Source organism: Colius striatus, chromosome 1 (genome assembly GCF_028858725.1).
Source record: "Colius striatus isolate bColStr4 chromosome 1, bColStr4.1.hap1, whole genome shotgun sequence".
In the NCBI taxonomy this organism is placed as follows: Eukaryota; Metazoa; Chordata; class Aves; order Coliiformes; family Coliidae; genus Colius; species Colius striatus.
In genome coordinates this window covers 117,615,417-117,634,421 of record NC_084759.1, presented here as the reverse complement: position 1 = coordinate 117,634,421, position 19,005 = coordinate 117,615,417, and the positions used below count along the sequence as shown (strand labels likewise).

General features: G+C 40.2%; 1 protein-coding gene across 2 annotated transcripts; it reads right to left on the bottom strand.

Moving 5' to 3' along the window:
- Positions 1–5,641: 5,641 nt before the first annotated feature.
- SFT2D2 (SFT2 domain containing 2) lies at positions 5,642–15,743 on the bottom strand. 2 transcript variants are annotated; one of them, XM_062004707.1, is made up of 8 exons: positions 15,531–15,743; positions 14,518–14,604; positions 14,119–14,204; positions 12,937–13,018; positions 10,866–10,901; positions 10,697–10,755; positions 10,138–10,167; positions 5,642–9,510 (listed from the first exon to the last, which is right to left on the bottom strand). In XM_062004707.1, exons 1-8 carry the CDS (start codon positions 15,591–15,593, stop codon positions 9,471–9,473), a joined length of 483 nt encoding a protein of 160 aa, XP_061860691.1. In that variant the 5' UTR covers positions 15,594–15,743; the 3' UTR covers positions 5,642–9,470. The 2 variants fall into 2 exon arrangements, with proteins under 2 accessions (XP_061860691.1, XP_061860701.1); XM_062004717.1 differs by lacking the exon at positions 10,866–10,901.
- Positions 15,744–19,005: the final 3,262 nt, after the last annotated feature.

Here is a 19,005-nt window from a genome sequence, read left to right as displayed (position 1 = left end):
TCAAACTCCATAGGATATTTAGGTACTTAGATGTCTACCACTTGGCATTTGGAAAAGTAATTGCATCCCAGGTAGTATGTTTGTGTAACATACTCTCTTCAAAGAGAAGAGAGAAGCTACTACTGTATTTTTTAACCTACATGTGATCAAAATGCATATCAAATGCATCGGAGACTGTGAAACAGTTTTTAGTTTCATTATATTGTAAAACATGGACATCGTAGATGGCTGAAGTACTGTGTATTTCAATTCAACAAGTTCAGTTTTTCAGACAACTCTAAAACAAATACATTTTGGCCTTATTTCCACACAGCTTTTCTTGGAATTAGTTGCTCAGAAATCAGGAGATTCAAAGTTGAGGCAAGTAAAGAGACAATAGCTCATAAAAGTAACAATATTTCACTAGTTACACACAGTTCTTTCTAAAGATGAATTAAAAGGGAAGCAGGTTGGTTTTCAGAAGTACTGACTGCCCATCTCTCCCACAGGACTTCACTGGTGAATTGCTAGAGGTAAAGAATATGCTCAGCAAAGATGGATAGGAAATGGCGACAGCCACAAAGCATGAGAAAGGGAAGTTCTGCCCTGAACGCATTGCTTTCCCAAAGCACTCCTGGGACAGACCTGTGGAAAAGGAAGGTGTAAGGAAGAAATGGGTAATGGACCCATTCCAGTAATGGGCTGGGAAGCAAGTGTTTTGTCAATGACTGGATTTTTTACAGTTAGGCTCCCTAAGGGAGAAGCAGGAAGGCATTTATTTTGGTGTGCCATACTACAATTTACCACCTGCTCAGTAATAAAATGTACTTTCATATACTGAAAGTAAGCTACTCTTGGGTATTTAGTTATCACTCATACAAGGTGTCTCATGCTTCAAAGTCTTGTGTTCCAGAGGGAAAAAAATACCACAAAACTAATATCTTAAAATATCTGATTTTCACACAGTCTGAATTTTAATTGCAATCACAGCATTTTCCAAAAGGAGAGTAATTAACAGTGGTTGGCTAGGGGGAGTAGCCCAATTGCTATTTTCAGTGTCAGGAATGATCTTACAGCAGTAAGAGTTCAGATTAAGAGCAATTTGTGATGTATGTAGCAACACATCCAAGCAGTACAGCTCACCACTGACATACCTTTCCAGCCTAGAAGAATTAGCCAAAGAAATAGCAAGTATGCATGCATGCAAGTAAATGTTCAGCTGAATGCAGTAGGGCTTGAGATTTTACTTTAAAATATACATCCAGACCCATATGAATCCCATCCCACACATCGTACGCAGTCTGTGCTTCACACAGCTACCATAGAAGAGGGCTGCAGAAGAAAAACCAAGCAGGTAGATTCATAGTCAAAGTTACTTTCTTATTGTTGGTTTCTCATTTTTAAAAAATATTAAAGATGAAATACACAGTCTGTTTTAGGAGAAGAGACATTCTCTAATCTTATGTCCCTTTGTTGACCTAATGTGATGTAACGCCAACTTCGAATGCTTCCCAAACATCTTTTCTATCTCCTACTTTCTTGCAAGATTATTTTTGCCAAGTCTACAAATGCTGAAACTGAGGTACAAACAGACTAATGTGATTAGATGTAGTTACTCATTCTCACATGTCAGGCGAGTTATTTCTTGGGCTGGAAGTTAAATCCCCTTGAACTGGATATTTGAAGAAAAGGTAGCTGCACTTAACAGTGTAACACAAGTAACAAGGTGACTGACAATCATTGCTGCTGCAAGTGGGACAGAACAGAGCCAAAGGACAGAAGACTGTTATCTGTCCTGCACTTGTCTCCCTTTTAATTATACGTGTAAATCAGTGGGGGCATCGAAGGGAGCAGAAAATGCTTCATACAAAACCTGCAATTTTGTAAACTTTCCTGGAAGCTATGAGACCTGGGCACTTCCAAGCAGGGATCAGACACCTCGCACCTCACAGCCAGTCAGAACCAACCTCTACTAGATAGAAATGCAAGGACAAGGTTCGTAATCATCTCCAGCCACATTCAGGCTTTACTAACAAGGATTTAGTGATTCATCTTTTAAAATGACGCAATGAGGAGTGGGGAGAGCAGCGAAAGAACAATCTTGCAACACTTAAGGGAGTTTATTCACCAGGTTACATCAGGAAAAAGAAAGGTGTCATTTTTTACTTTATAATTAAACCCATTCTAAAGCCCTCCTGGCCACCAGCTGGTGAGACACAGCAGAAAGAATAAAACAATAAATAAAAAGAAAGGAAAAAAAAAAGGTAATTAAAGAGGCCTTCCTTGCCTTGACATTGGATAGCTGTTATTTGGCCTTTAGGTACATGTTTCCAAATAAAAGGCAGTCCTTTGTGATCAGATGAAATCACAGAGAACAAGACTCACATTTTCCATCTCCAAAGCACCCACTGAACCCTTCAAACAACTGACCCCCCTCTGAACATTTAATCCATAGACGCGGGGAAACGTAACCTCCATCACCATGACACCTCCAGGAAATCAACACCTATCAACTACCACCGAATAATTAAAAGAGGATAAAAAGACAGCTGCTTTCCCTCTGTTTTTTAATCATAGATCCAGCCCCTTAAGAGATTGCTAGGTTGGAAGAGACTTAGAGAAGATTAGCCTTTTCATTAATGTCAGGGGGTGAGGGGACACTTTCAATAACTTCCACCAGATATGTTTTTAGCAGTGAAGCAGGCGGCTTGTTCAAGTAGCAACTCCCTGCCTGGTGTTATAATTGAGATTATAACTGAGATTAATTCTAAGCCCAGAAAGTATGGGAGGCTTTCCAGAGCAACTTCTCTTCTTTGTAGAAAAAGAAGAAAGAAAAAAAAATGGATGTAGTTAGGCTGGGAAATGTAAGTTAGTTTGTTTTAAATAGCAGTTACTATTTTCCCTAATTTGTCTTTCCTACTTGAAGATCTTCAGTGCTGTCTTCAGACATGGATTAGTGCTTAGAGCAAGAAACTATTGCTGTCTCCCTTTTTAAGATCAGAAAATTATAAAGGATCTAAGACATTCTAAACAAATTACTAAATTCTGTTTACAGCAACTCAGAATGAAAGTAATAGGTTTGGTGTTTATATTCGGGAAATCAAACAAACACTTTTCACTTGAACATGTAAGCTAAAGGTTTTTGTTAACTATAAGAGTTAATAAATCACAAACATAGCTTGGTTGACACATTTGATTCTCTCAAAAGTGGTGAGCCTGACACATCTTGATACACACGGCTGGAAAACACAGGACTACGTGCCCACGACAAAGCAATTTGTTTTCACTCCATATATTTCAAAGTGATAGCCCTTCAGAGCTGCAATGAAATCCCATTTGCCAGACCATACTTCCAGTGTACCGTTTTTCCACTGTGCTAGTGTTATTCCACACTTGCTTCCGCAGAGATATTAAAGTGCAAACTCTCAGGAATAACCTCTCTTAGAGAAGCCACAAGGGAGCCCAAGAAAAACTTAAAAAGGTTTCAAATAGGCTAACTTAAAATATCAATCCCAAAGATTGGCAGCTTAGATACACTATTCCATCTGTAATTCATTAGACACTTTCTTCAGAAAAGTGAGAAAGAAGAGGATTTTATTCCCTTTAAGGCATCTCCAGCTCTTTGTGGCTGAGCAGTTACAAGTCTATACCCCCACTGGTACTGCAACCAAGTCTGAACTCAATAGGAAAGGTACAAGCAGGAGAAAGAAATAAATATCAACCCCCAACTTTGAAGCTTTTGCATCCAGGATACACCCTGTCTTGCAAATCAGACCTCATGGAAGGAGAAGGGAAAGGCGCAGACACTGAGTACTGCATCCTTCCAAGTCTCACCACTGCATTTAAATGTGGTGCTGATGACTCCAACCCAATTTTTATAAAAGGGATTCAGGGGACTAGATGCCGCAGAACAACTGATAAACCCGCTCAGAGTATTTTTAAGGAGCTATATCATTTGCAGAATATGCTTTCTCTAGAGGGCAGCTCATCTTTTGTTGTTTAAAGATTTCAAATGAAGACTTAACTTTTTAAAGCCTTTTTTAATCATTCAGGTGTTAAGATCTCAACATCAGAACGAGAGGGCAAAACTCAACAGCTTTGTTGTTATGCAGGAGGATAAACTAGAGAAAGCACAATAGCTTCAAGCTATTAGACATTGAAAGGATTTATTGCCCTTTTAGGACCCAAATTCATAGCTGTCTTGACATGAAATAGATACATCAAGGTCTCCTGATAGTCCTTGGAAGCTCTATCCTTTTCAAGAAGATAGACACAAACCCCTAGGTTACTGTGTTAGAAGCAGCAGTCTGTCTTCCTGTATTTCAAACAAAACTTCAGAGACTCCTGTAGGATGGAAATGTCAGTTTAGTCAGCTTCCAGACAGAGCTCACTTAGAGAAACAATAATAAATTTTAAAAAGTAACTGAAAATGGAACAGTTTCCCATGAGTCTAGTCACCAAAAAAAACCAAACCAAACCAGCAACTGTTTTAGTTTTCCCTATCAGAACAAAGTTTGGTGTATTCTGAACAGCCCAATGCACAGCCCTGTTACACTGCCAAGGAACATTAAAACCACAGCAAGTATTTGGATGTGTATGAGGCACAACTACAACAGATGTGCTTTCTGAGTTGGGTGGTCTTTTTAAAATAAAGGTCACAAAAAATTAAACTCACTGCCTCTAACACATACTCATAAACCACCGGCTTTTTACTTCCAGTGTACAGCAGAGTATCATAGAATGACAGAATGGTAGAGGTCAGAAGGGACCTTTAGAGATCATCTAGTCCAACTCCCCCTGCAGAAGCAGGTCCACCTGGATCAGGTGGCACAGGAACGTGTCCAAGCAGGTCTTGGAAGACCTCCAAGGAAGGAGACTCCACACTCTCCCTGGGCAGCCTGTGCCAGGGCTCCATCACCTGAACAGTGAAATAGCTTTTTTCTTATGTTTAAATAGAACTTTTTGTGTTCCAGCTTCATCCCATTACCCCTTGTCCTCTTGCTAGATACAATAGAAAAAAGGGATGTCCCAACCTCCTGACACCCACCATTTAGATATTTGTAAATATTAACAGGATCCCCCTGCAGTCTTCTCTTTTCTAGGCTAAACAGCCACAATTCCCTCAGCCTTTCCTCATAAAGAAGATGCTCCAGTCCCCTGATCATCTTGGTGGCCCTGTGCTGGACTCTCTCCAGAAGTTCCCTGTCCCTCTTGAACTGGGGAGCCATAAGGAATAGAGGTACATAATTCTAGTCTTTGGTGACAGAATAGCATTAGGAATTATGTGCTCTGTGGCATGGTCTAAGCCAATAGGTTGTTGCCATGTCTAGGCTGATTGTTGAGGTAAATAAATAAGTAGTAATGAAAATATCATCTCCACCTTAACAACTCTAGTTGTGCCAATTGGTTGCATAGGTGCAAGCAACAATGTTGAGGTAGACATATGCTGGGTGAAGCAGCTGCACGGCTCTGGTGACACCGAAACTCCCCCAACAGTGCAATCAATTTTTTTCAAAAACCAACCCAACCAACCAGAAAACCCAACACACAACAATTCCAGCATCATCCAGAGAATCGTCATCATTAAAAAACTCAAATTAAACATAAGAACAATTCATTTAATGCAATTACAACTTTATTGAAGAAAAAAAAAATACAACCCAGCACTTGTAAGTAAAGATTTCACTTCATTACAGAGGAAGTTGTAAGTTAAGAAACAAATACATATATTGAAGTAGAAATCAAACAGTGTAAATACATAGAAAAAGCAAAACAGCAAACAGATTCAGTAACAATATAAAACCTTGTTGAGAATTTCTGGGAGTTTGGTTTTGATTTTACAAAGTAATTCCACAGCTGTTAAAAAATTTAGTGTTGTCACATGAGTGAGGCACGTGGTTTTAAGAAAATATACCATTTCTCTGCTTTCTGTGCCACATGATCAGTATTTGCTATGGTTGTAAACATCAATATTTAAGACAAATACGTTCAAATGTCATCCTCCTCAGTTTTGAAGATCCCAGCTATGCACATTTCATGCCAGAACCATACACTAAGGCTGTTTGGTTAAGGTTACATTATCTGTACTGTAAAAAGTAGAAAAAGTAGATAGGCAAGTTACCCAACAATGAGGCTGGGCAAAAAGCACTTTCTAGTAGAACAGTAGGAACAAAATCCTACTGAGTTGGGCATACAACATTACACAAGTCAGTCTTAAGTGCAGTAACACCAAGCAAGGCCTTTGGGAAGGAATGAGCTTTGAGAATTAGAACACATCTCTATTTGCAGTAGAGTGCACACGACAAACTTTCCTGCCTTGAAAGACATTAAGACAGAAAGCTAGAGAGGCCTTCATAAATGCCAAGAATGCTTCCTACCAAGTAGGTAACCAAAGCTGATGATATTAAAACTTAACAAAAATTAGTTCTAATGACCAAAAAAATAACTTATACCATTATACTATTATCTCAGATTGAAACTGGTTGAGAAGGAGGTTTCATACACTAGTTTACTCCCTGATTATGTAAAATCATATAAAATAAAGCATTTTAATACACTGGAAAAATCTCTTGCTGCTGAACTTGGCAATAGCTTGAACACAGCTACTTATAAGTGAGTAGGAATCTAAAGAGTTTTGTTCTGATAGAGTTATTTTAAACTAAAACTGCTTGCAGATGAAGCTACAAACCCTGAGTATGTTTAATGTATTGGCAAGAATACAGCGAGTGTCTCCTACTGCCTGACCTTCACAGGGACAGAATACAATACCAAAGGGCAACATAAATACCAGTGGCACTCCAGAGATCCTTGTGTCTTTTCCTTCTCTTCTTGGGTTCCCTTCCTTTAAGTGCACAATTGCTTAGCCTCATGTGCTATGCAGTCAAATGAAGATTTGTTCTTCTCTCTTACTGAGTAAGAAGCTGTGGAACTGGAATTATAGCCTTAAAAAGGGTAGGAGGTGGAGTAAAAAAAGTCTGTTTAAGTCTACCCACTATCTATTGGTAGCTTGCTAAATTTCCTGCTTCTAAGTGGTTGTGCTGACAACAGTCAGCTAAAAGGCTCCAGTTAGCTAGTAAGTTGAAAATCTAATATTTAGCATACTCAGTTCTAGTTTTCTAGAGGAAATGCTAGAAAGTCAGGGTACAACAACCCTGCATATGCTAGGCATGGAATAAGCAAAAACCTTTTAGTCCTTCTAACATGAAGTATTCAAGGAAAGAATCCCAGAGGTCAAACACCGTTGACTGTTGATAAGCCTGGAATGATGATTGAAGTTAATGTAACTTTCCTGGAGAGGTGAAGGGAAAAACAATATATTCTATACTTGTAACAATTTCCAGGAGCACCCAGAGACGTTTCAACTAAAGAAATATTGGAATGTAAAAAACATCAGGGTTTCACTTCAGTTGCCCTTGTACAAAGGAATTCTGTAAACATTATCAAAGTCCTAATAAAAGACTAACACAGGTTGACAGATGTAAATCAGGTTTTGAACCTACTCCCTGAGAGAAAGAAATATACATGTCAGTTTAGATACTTGTCTTCGATCTGTTGGAGAAAAGTAGTATCTGCATTCTTTAATTTCCAGTCTCTCTTGGGCATTTAACCATCTCTTTTTTTTCAAGAAAAGTAATATGCAACCTAACTTCAATACTATGTTCCAAATCCTAGGTGGGGTAGAGGGAGCACACGGACACAGCATTTGAACATCACTCTGTATCACTGACTCATCCCATCATCAGTGCCATGTTTTTCGAGGCAGCATTTTTCATTCAGATGTCTTTGTGACAGTAACTCTAGGCAGTTGGCATCCACAGAAAGCCTGTTAAAATTTCCCTTTCATATCATCCTCAAAAGGGGTTATTTTTTTAAGAGTACTCTAACAACAGGATAGTACTGTGCCTTATAAATTGTCAGTACACTTAAGTTTGAGATTTCAAATTAACTCAGTTTCTAGTAACTTTCTGGAAGCTATAGAGTTATTTGGCTTCCCTGTGGGCTTATACTTTGTTGCCAAGTAGATCTAGGGTTTTCCTACATTCAAATGTTTGCGGTACAGGTCAGGGATACGCTTGCCATGCAATCATAGTGTTGTTAAATGTCTAAACTCTTGGTAGCTGGAGGCAGAGAGGTTTCAGTATGAACTGAAGCCTGCTGGATAATCATCTTCATTCACACCGATTCCAGCAACAGGAAAGGTAAAAGCAGTTAAACAGTGTCTTACACAGCAGAAGTGAGAGTCTGTGCTCATTCATTAAACAACTGACCACTGCAACGGTTGGGAGTAAATGATTATGCACAGCTCTGATGATAAAAAGAGTGTAGAGTGGCCTTGGAATCTGGATAAAGACTGCTCAGTATTTGTTTGGAGCTGGCAGCTAGATTAACTGCTTTCTTTGCTAAGACAAGCAATAAAAAATTGTACTTTCTCCTCCAAGGAGGAGAAGCTACTAGTGTATGCAAGAGCTTTAGGAGAAATTAAACTGATCCTACTCACACAAAAAAAAAAAAGTTGGAGTTTTAGCTAATTTACAAGTTCTGAAGAGAATGTCTTCCCCCCAGCCTAGATTGACTAAACAACAGCACACTTCCATCTGATCAAAGGGCTTATGCATGTCCTTTCAGAAAGGACATACATAAATTCCCTTTCTGCTTACGTATCGCACCCTCAGCTTTGAAGTACTCCTATGCTAGAGCTCGGAGAAAAAGAATCACCTTGCTTGACGTGAAAAATGTCAGTTTCCCACCTTGAATGTGTTGCCATTAGCTGTAAGCAAGGCAAAGAACTCAAGCTCCTGGCTGTTGAAAAACTCTATTAACCTTATTTTGCAAGTGCTCTTCCTATAGGAACAAGTTTTTACATATGAGAATGTTCCTTTCATGTATTTTAAGGAAATGTCATCAGTCTAAATTGAAAATTAAATATTTCATGAAAGATGCAGACATTTCATCACTTACTCCAAAACAGTTTTGTGATTTATGAAACTTCTAAAAGAGGTAATTCTAAATGAAAAAAATTGCAAGAAAGGTGGGAAAATAAAGAATGTCAATATTCCATTATCTAAGGCAAACAGTGCAAAGAAAGTGAGATAAGGCTATGTACAAAACCCAAGTTGACAGTAAGAAATCAGTCAGCAGCTGATTTCTTTTTCTTGAAAAAGAAATCCTCTAGACTGGCACAGTCCCATCAAAATTGAGGTCTCTGTTTTACTGATTTCACTTATTACTTTGTCACTTTTGCTAAGCCAAATATTATTTTACATTAAGAATTATGGTAACAAATTCTGGATATCTGCCATTCTTCTGTCAGACTGAACTTCATTGGAACACAAGCACTCTGTCCTACAGACACCATTGCTTACCAAACCACAAGGAGCTTCTAACAACAAGCTGAAAGGCACATGTTTAAGACAAGTAGGAAAATACATACACAGTGATCTTAACAGTTCTATTATAGTTCCTAGAACTCTGTGAAGCATCCAGTATTCTTGTTAGGACAAACAGACAGCAAAACATTTCTTCACAGCATCCCTACAGGCAGGAGAAAGAAAAAAAACAAAACAGAGGGTCACTTCAGTGAGGCTGCTTGATGAGACTCATTCCATATGGCTATCCCACTGACATGGAGGATTTGAAAGATCACCTGAGCACATATTAATTGGCCCAACATAATTTGCATGACTGCATGAGAGGAGCAGGTCTGCTAACTGGCAACCTGCCCAACTGCAAGGGAAGTGACATCTGGAAGCCCAGATCCAGGCAGTGTACTGACTGATGGAGCAGGAGAGAGATTTGTGGGCCCAGATGCAGAACAGAGCTCACGGGAAAAAACAGTTTAAAAAAAAAAAGGTACAAGGAAGAATAGACGTTTCTAGTATCACTTTCGACCAACACTTAGGCATTCGAAAGGCAAGCCTCAAGTTTAGCATGTAGTCAGCACACTTATTTTTACAGGAAGTCCTCTCATTTTGGTACAGCTGTGTTCAACTAGAGAAGAGGCTTAGTTCCATTTTCAGGTTTACCTACAAGTATTTCCTCCTCCTAAAACACCACTGTAGAAAAACTTCTAAAGCTACACATTACAATGTTTCTATAAACTAATGTTCTGTATAATTCAATCTCAAGATGATAAAAAAATAAGGCAACAGCAAAGATTACCTTGCAAATGGTATGAAGGAAATGCTGTACCTAAAAAGAAAGATTTTTAAAGTTACTCTTCACATCAGGCTTTGTCAGAGTCACAAAAAAGAACAACCCTTCTGATGCCCTAAACAAGCAACTGCAAAATATACAAACAAAATGAAGGTCTGAGTTTGTGAGCAATGGGAATTGAGTTTACTTGCAAGTCATCTTAGCCCAGCCAGGTTGTAAAGTACTTTGGCAATATAGCAGAGTGTATTGTAAAAACATTTAAAATAGACAGACAAAACAAAAACAAACAAACAACAAAAAAGAGCCTTATTTCAAGCTCATGGACATTAACATGTTCAAAGGAACTTCCTTCAGAAATAGAGCCCTGAGCTCCATCTCCAAAGCCTCTAAAGTGGTATGATAAACCAAGAAGCCTGAACAAGTCAGCTCCTCACTAATGCATTGTCTTGCATCTAGGGGAACAGTGAGGTTCTCCTTCCCCCTAACTCATGCAAACCCACTTACAGTTTAGCTACTGCTGTTAGGTGGAATAGAAAATGGAGTGTGTGGTGAGGAAATCACTTACCATGCCAAGGCAAAAAATTGTAAAATGCAGAAGAGGAGCGCGAGTCCTTGCTTATGCCACTGGAGGAAGAGATAAAGGGCGGGGGGAAGATAGCACACAATGAAACAATGTAAGCGTCTTATTCTTAATATACTCCAGTTATATACACATGCAAGACTTGAGTACTCACCCAGAAAGCAGAACACAGTGTTAGTATTAGACACAACTAGGAGAAAACAAACAATTTCTATTAAACATAGAAACAACTTCATTTTTTACAGATATTGTAACAACAAAATGAGAAACAGATTACAACATTTCGTAATTTTTACCCAATCCTGCATGAGTTTCCCTTCTTTAAAGTGCTCTCACTATTGCTTTTCTACAGTGAATTAAAGCAATGAGGAAACACCAGCCTGATATAGAAGATAGCTTTATGGCTGCAAAGGAACAAGAGTAAAAGGTTCACACAGCTCTTCTGCAACATCAGCAGGTTTCTACTTCATCTTACACACTTCTTGGTGTCATAGGCATATACCACACTTCATTTTGCATTAGATTTTTCAGTTCCATCTCTAGTCTTTCTGTTTCTGTACATACCATGTTTCCTGTTGATTCTCAAGGTTTTCATGGGGTTGAAGTTAATTCATTACCTAATTCTTACCAATTAAAGCTACAATACACTTTCAAGAACTTTCAGTTCTTGCTGAGTAGCTCTCCTATTTAATATAAAGTCCAGCAAGGCAAAGCAAATCAGCATTTGGTTTTGGTTTTTTATCCTCCAGAAATGCACTACATCTTTACTATAGTTAAAATATTGGGGAGTTGACGGCCAGTTTGTGTTATTTTCTGTTTTAAACTTCAGTTTTAACAAGAGGGTTACTTTTACTTCAATACATCACCTTTGAGACACAACAGTTCATTTAGCTATGATGGATGCTGATGCCTCATCTTCCTTCCTCAACATCTAACAACCTTTTGACATACATGTACCACTGTGCTATGAGACTGCACTCTGCATTTTTCAGCTTGAGTTTAAAAACAGAGATTTAGCACTGCATTATCAAAACAGTAATACTTGCATTGCCAAAGAAATCTTACACTTCACCTCAACCGTGATTACTGATATTCAATGAAGTTTTTCCATTAGCTTTAAGGTGGTGATTTGTGTATTGATTTAAATACTACCTCATTCATCTAACAACTGGGTTTATTCCAGTGAAAAACATTCCAGACATTCTCCTGACTCCAGGTATCATACAAACCAAACACATCACGCAGTAGGCTTCTTGCCTGCTGCCGATTTGCAAGCACACACACACAGACAATTTCTCAAGTTTTGTCAGTTGCCTGCAGCCTTTCTGGATGTTTAAAGAGAAATGAGAAAGTCCTCATGTTAAGTGAATGTTCTGAAGATATTCACACTGAAAATGGGAGGACAGCTTCATGAAAGTTAAACCACCTTCCGGATTTTAAACTGCCCATGAGAAAAAAAAAAGGGAAGTTGAAGAGACAAAAAACTCTCACATACACTTTAAACAAGAAACAGTCTGAAACTTGGCAGCAATTTTCACACCACCTCCCCCAGCAGAAAGTTGGCCACAATACCCATCTTCTGATGATAAAAAAAATTCCAAGGGTTGATTTCAGTTGAATGTTGACTTTGCAGTTTCGTTGTGTCATACAAGTTTCAAAGCCTGAAGTCATCAGCCAACTGGGATGATTTCTGTATTTTTAATGCAAGATGACCAGATATTGAATCCCCAGTTGCAGGAAATTACGATTTTATCAAAGTAGAAACGGCTACATAGCTCTTTAAAGCAAATCAAATGGAAGAAGACACAAATATGCAAAATAGAAAGTCTTAACAATTTCCATAGTGCAACTTTTAAAAAACTAATTTCTCATCTTTCAAGCAACCTGAAAATGTGAGGTAGTGACCTCAAGCACCTTAAAAAAAACCCATGTGCATGATTCACATAGGCTAGCTACAGACCCTTAATGCTCATTTAGCACAACAACCTGGCTTCATCTCAGTCTTTAGTAACAAGAAGGTGGTTTTCTGGCGCTACACATACCTTTCCACTATAGCAGATTCGCAGGATCTTTAATGTTTTACACACAATAAACCAAACCACCACACACAAACACATCTTGAAACACAGTTAGATCAATGTATAATGTATATGAAAAGAACTTTACAATGGAAACTGTTTACAGGTTAGGTTACATAAGATAAAACTGATCCCTTTGATACTTACTAGCATAACAGTAGTAGCAATCAAACGTGTAGGTTCAAACATCCTTTTCAATTGTTTCACTGGGCCCATAAGAAAGAGAGTGCTGTGAGAAAAGCAAAACAAGATGTAGCAAAACAGAGGAAGGCAAAAGCGAAACTAGGTAAGATTCCACATTAAGTGGGGTTGTTTTGTTAAACTGTGTGCCTCAAGTGGGGCATCAGTACACGATTTGTTATGGTAATTAAAGCTGCACAACAAAAGAAACAGGACGTACAAGGAGACAAAAAAAACAGTTCCTGCTTCTTGGTGCAAGGTATTTAATCTGTAGTTTTATTCACACTTGTTCAGTTGCAACTAACATGAGTAAACCAGAACTATCCAGCTAGAAGCATAGGTTAAATTCAGATTCAGTTAAATCATTCTTGATAGACTTTTCTTTTTAACTTGCTCTTCAAAAACACCAGTCACAGCAACTCTATATGGACTGTCAGCTAATCTACTTCTGTTTCTCTACATAAAGGACTGTTTTCAGGCCTGGTTCCATTCTCCAATCCTTTACCAGATCTGCAGCCCTTATTTAGAGCCCTGGTGACTGTATGAAAGCTTTTCACAAGGTAAAAGCTTTAGCATATGGCAAAAATAGCACCTTATATGTTCTGCCTCATTACTATGTCATTTCCAGTTCCATTCCTTGTGCTTTCTAACATTGTTATGTTTCCTCAATCACAGAAGGTTGTATCTGTCACATAGACAGCATGGCTGTGCTTCAGGAATCACAACGGCCATGAAGGCTTATCAAACAGGCCTAGCCTGACAGACAGATTGCCTCAAATACATCAGTCAAAATACACAGAATATTACCAAACACAAAAAGGCAAATAATTGACTTTATCTGAAGGGGGGAAAAAACCCAACAAGATAAAACAAACTCGATGCTCAAAGCACGACTTTGAGTCTTCTTTACTGATGAGTAATTTCTACTTTGAATACATTGCTAATAATAAACAAAACAAGAGCCTTCTTTAACATTTCAGGGCACTACTGGGTAAATGCTGTTCTTTAAAATTGAGCAATAAGACAATGAGTCACGTAAGAAAGTCTTCTCACAAATACAAGTTTCTATCACTCATGCACCTTCCCTCATTGTTCTACTGTTTCTGTTTCTCATCTTTATTAGGGAACTAATACAAAAAAGGTTGTTACCTCCCAATAGATGCAATATTCCCCAGTGTATAAAATACTGCAAAGAGCATTAGCCCTTTCTTTGGTATCCATAGCAGACAACTACCCTGAAAAGGAACATTTAGGGAGAGAGAGGAAAAAAAATGTTAATTTCAAATGACAAAAGAAATATAACCAGGAAATATCACAACACAAAAGAAATCTTAGGAAAACTTAAAACCAAATTGCAGAATCACATACACACAAAAATAAAATGCATTTATTGGCGTTCTTGTTAGGAGTCAGTGCATTGCATCTAACTGGAACTGAGTCAGTCTTCCCAGAGACTCAAATATGATCAAGCAACAGCATACAGCAAGACTGTAATTATTGGAACTCTTGAAACTCAAATATGGGGGTGAACTGGCAAAAAGTCCTTACCAAGAGTGAGCACAGGCATCCTATTGCGAAACAAGCAATAAAGCCTTTCACTCTGGTACCCCAACTCAATGAAGTTGCATCAATAACCTGGAAATGAGGAGAAAAATAAGACAGCGAGTTACTATTTACTAATAGATCTTGCCACGTTATCAAGTGGATAAATGGCCTCCAAGATGCTAAAACTCGTGTGTCCTGGCACAAACAGGGCCTCGATTGGGCTGCTCGGGTGCTACCGAGGGCAGTGGTGAGAGGGGAAGGCAGGCAGGGGAAGGCAGGCAGGGGAAGGCAGGCAGGGGAAGGCAGGCAGGGGAAGGCAGGCAGGGGAAGGCAGGCAGGCAGGGGAAGGCAGGCAGGCAGGCAGGCAGGGGAAGGCAGGCAGGCAGGCAGGGGAAGGCAGGCAGGGCTGCCTCCCCCAGGACCGCCCACCACAGCACTCCTGGGGGCCGCAGCTTTGTAGCTTTTGCTATTCCACCAACTCTCCAATCAAACAGGCGGGAGGGTTGTTTGCTCGAGTATTTTTGGGGGTTGTTTTTTTTTATCCCCGCCTACACTAAGTCAAGTGCAGGGACACGCTGAAGTTCCACCGCTTTATTTTCGGGCTCACTGCAACCAGCCTTCCCGTGCGCGGACGGCCCTGCTTCACTCGGGAGACCCGGTCCTTTCTTGCAGCAACCCAAAAAAGCCTGGCCCCTGTCCGAGGCAGCGCGGCCCGAAACACAAGGGACTTTAAGTGCAAGTGCAAGGTCCGGAGAAGGGCTCCAGAAGACGCGCCGCGCCCGGCAGCCTTCAGCCAGGTCCGCTCCCGGGGAGCCGGAGGCTTAGCGAGGGGCGGCGGCGGTGACAGGGGCCGAGCCCGCTCACGGCCGCCGCGTGCCGGAGATCGCGGCGGCGGTGAGGGGCAGCCCAGAGTCCCTTGACTCCCACCATCCGCCGCCCGGGCGCCGACAGGCAGCTGACCCCCTCCTTCCCTCCCACCCGGAAGGGAGGCAGGTGCATCGGGAGCAGAGCCTTACCTCAGCTAGGCCGCTCGGCTCCTCGGTGTCGCGGCCGCTCAGCACCCGCTTGAGCTTGTCCATGGCCCCGGCTCGGCCCACGCCCCGGTGACTCTGCCCCACGCACGGCCGGACTGCCCTGCCCCTCCTCAGGGACTACCAGCTCCGGCATGCGCCGCGCCGCCGCGGCTTACCTGCCCTCAGCAGGTAGATGGCGGCCAGGCGCCGCGGCGCGGTGCTCGCCGGGGGATGTAGTCCGCCGGGAGGGAGAGGCGGTCCTCTATCCGGCGGTGAGGGCACGGAGCGAGTCATCTCCTGGACGTGCAGAGCAGACTGGTGTTTGTGAGTTTCCCCTCAGTCCCGAGCTACAGGAGCTCACCGCAGCGCCGGCGAGCCTTACGCTCGGAGCCACCGGCCCCGAGGCTCCTCCGATCCCCGAGGTGGTTCCCGCCGTCGCTGGCGATCGGGTGGGACATGGTAAGAGGGGCAAGGTCCTGTGCTCCCCCGGACCTTCCAGCCGCCCTGCGAACACCTCTCCTGGACGAACTCCGGTACTGAAAACCTTCCAAAGCGGTGAGGTTAAGAACTGAGAGCCCCTTCTCATGTTCATGTGGCAACAAGATTCTCTTCATATTAATTTAGAGCCCTTATTTGGGGTTTTGTAAGAGACAGCAAACACTCCCGCTCTCCCTAAGTGAGAGCATGTCTTACTCTTCCAAGTATACAATACCCAACAGCTCATCTGTCCTAGTGTTTTCCAGCCTTCAGAAAAGAGTTCACACTCATTTCTCTAGTGGTACCCTTACCTCCTCCCTCCACTTCTGAATCCGTTAACCTGGCAATAGCAAAGCTTGTATAAATACCAGTATAGATTTCATTTTGCTACCCATACTGTGGCTCTTCTCCTGTTTCGAAAACTCTCACTTTACTTTTATAACTAGCTGGAGTGGTCCGATGACAGGCAAAGACATATGGATACAACATTGTACTAGCATGCAAAATTCAGCATCAAGAGTAGTTACTTCAATTTATTTTGCTTAGATAAAAACAGAACTATAAAACGTTTGGTACATTTTATTATAGCAACATACAAGAAACAATATAAACTGCCACATGTTAAACTTGCCACAAAACAGCTGGAGAATCACCCCACTCCCTCCCCCTAAAACTATGTATCCAAAGTGGTGCTTTTCCTGTGGAAAACCTGTGCTAGAGAGCTTGTAGCACACCAGTTTATACTGCCGCTTCTTGATAATCCAGGTGGTGTAAGAGAGTCACAAAGTGCTCCAAGATCTACTTTGTATTAACTGTAACTTCCTAAATATGTTCTTGCAATTCCCCTAACACATGTGTTCCACATATTCAGGGCACCCAAAACAGATGGATATCATATATCTATATAGTCGGGACTCAGGTCCATTCAAGACAACTGTATTAAGAGGTCACACATTAGTTATGTGTGATGGATAAGAGAATACATAATATGAGCTAAACATGCAGAACACTCTTTTCAGTGCTAGGTGTTCATTCTGTGGGGGTTTCCTCCTCCCCACTATACTTAATCCAATGGAGATTAATGTTGACATCACTGACCAAATCCAAATCACAATTTTAAGGAACAAATGCAGATATAATTTCCTTCATGCTAGCACTACAGCAGCTCTCCTCTCCCAGTCACTACCAGTTTTAAAATGTGGGTTTATATGCCTTTAAGGTATGTAAAATAGAATAAAAGAAGTGCCACAATTTCCTTCTCCCAGTAAAACATTTTTTCATTTATGGTTCCTTTTCACACTCTCCTCTGCAGTAGACCTAAATAATAATCTATTACTAAATGAATTTTGATCACTTCCGTTTGCAGACCATTCTTCATCCTGATGCTGAAATCTTTAGGAAATGAGTGCAGGAAGATGAAAAAGGCCATTAGAAATTAGGGCTCTAATAGTAAATATAGAGGACCTCACTTTTATTTCAAAGTGGCCGTAAATTCACTCAGTCATATCATGTCTGGTTGATAATTTCTGTCAGAGAAATTTCAGTTCCCTTCACTCATTTTATCTTATGGATGATAAGATTTTTTTCAGTAATCCTTTCCAACGGATTACAAAGATAAGGCTGAAGGTGTAGTCAAGAACAAAAAATACATTAACAATAACTTTTTACAAAATAATTCTCACCTATCCTCAGTGAAGTAGTGTGTATTAACTCTCATTTTTATATACAGGGAATTGAGGTACAGAAAAGTGACTTCCCTGTGGTTAATTGGTGACAGAGGAAAAAGTGCAGTTAGTTCCTGCCTTTCAACAAGGCTGACTCAAAAGTGAAACAAAGCATCTTGTTTGGTTTTGTTACGAAAACGGTCACTTAGGTGGCAGTAGTTTTTTCTAAAAACCTCAGGGTCTTCTCTAAGTGAAAATAGTTTCTTAAAAGATCTGGTTAAATGACAATGTTTTTTTGGGTTGTTTCGATTAAGCCACACAGTGTAGAATATGAAGATTTTTAAACAAAAACTCCAAGACATCAGAACGTGTATACATTCTTTTTTAACATCACCTTAAGCCACAAGGCCCTCTTTTTCACTAGTCATTTGTTTCTTGTGCTTCATTGAGTGTGACCAGTAAACCTTAGACAAGTTTATTTAGCTCCGTCCTTCTTCGGCCCAACCATGAATACAATTTAGGATTTCCAAAAGCAGTACAAATATTTTAATCTACCAAGTGTAGAGTTAAAACCATGACTATATATGTGATAACACTTCTATTAATATCAGAACTTCAAGAATTTTTTAAATAAACCAAAATTACATATCTGGAATACATATTAGCATCCTTTTAAGGCTATATAGGATCTTGTTTTTTAAACTGCAAATACCAGCATCCATCCTTTAGGAATTAATGACTAAAGGCCCCTCTCTTCCCCATCCTTAAGCCACTCTGCAAATTAGCAATTTGACTGTCAGGGCAGCATAATCATCACACGTGGACTCCATCTGGTATGTCCAAGACAAGATCAATACAGTACAGTATGTTTCCAAATGAGTACGTGACCGTAGAAGCATACAGACCCCAAGTATTAGTCTCTAGAACTGCCTAGAGAGATCTGGCTGACACTGGATTAAACCCAATATTTGTGAAGAGAGTTGCCAGCGTGTGTCTCTGTTAACCTTCAGCTTTTCTCCTGCTCTGGAGTTAATACCTGACAAATAAGGTAATTTTAATTTTATATAGTGTCAAAAGAAAAAGCTTTTTTTATTCCCCCCTCCTTAAATCTATCCCCAGAAAAAATGAATATTTTAAGGTTAGAGTCTGGATCAAAGGCTCCAAAAAGTAACTTAGTCACTAATCAGCTTGCAGTAGGGGAAACCAAGCAGTTTAGGCTGTCAGTTTAGGACTGACAGCTCAAAATAAATGGAGAGGAAAATATAGTATTTTTTTTCTTAATAAAAATAAAATCATGACAATTTTACATCTCCAGTAGTCTCTCCATATCTGAAGCA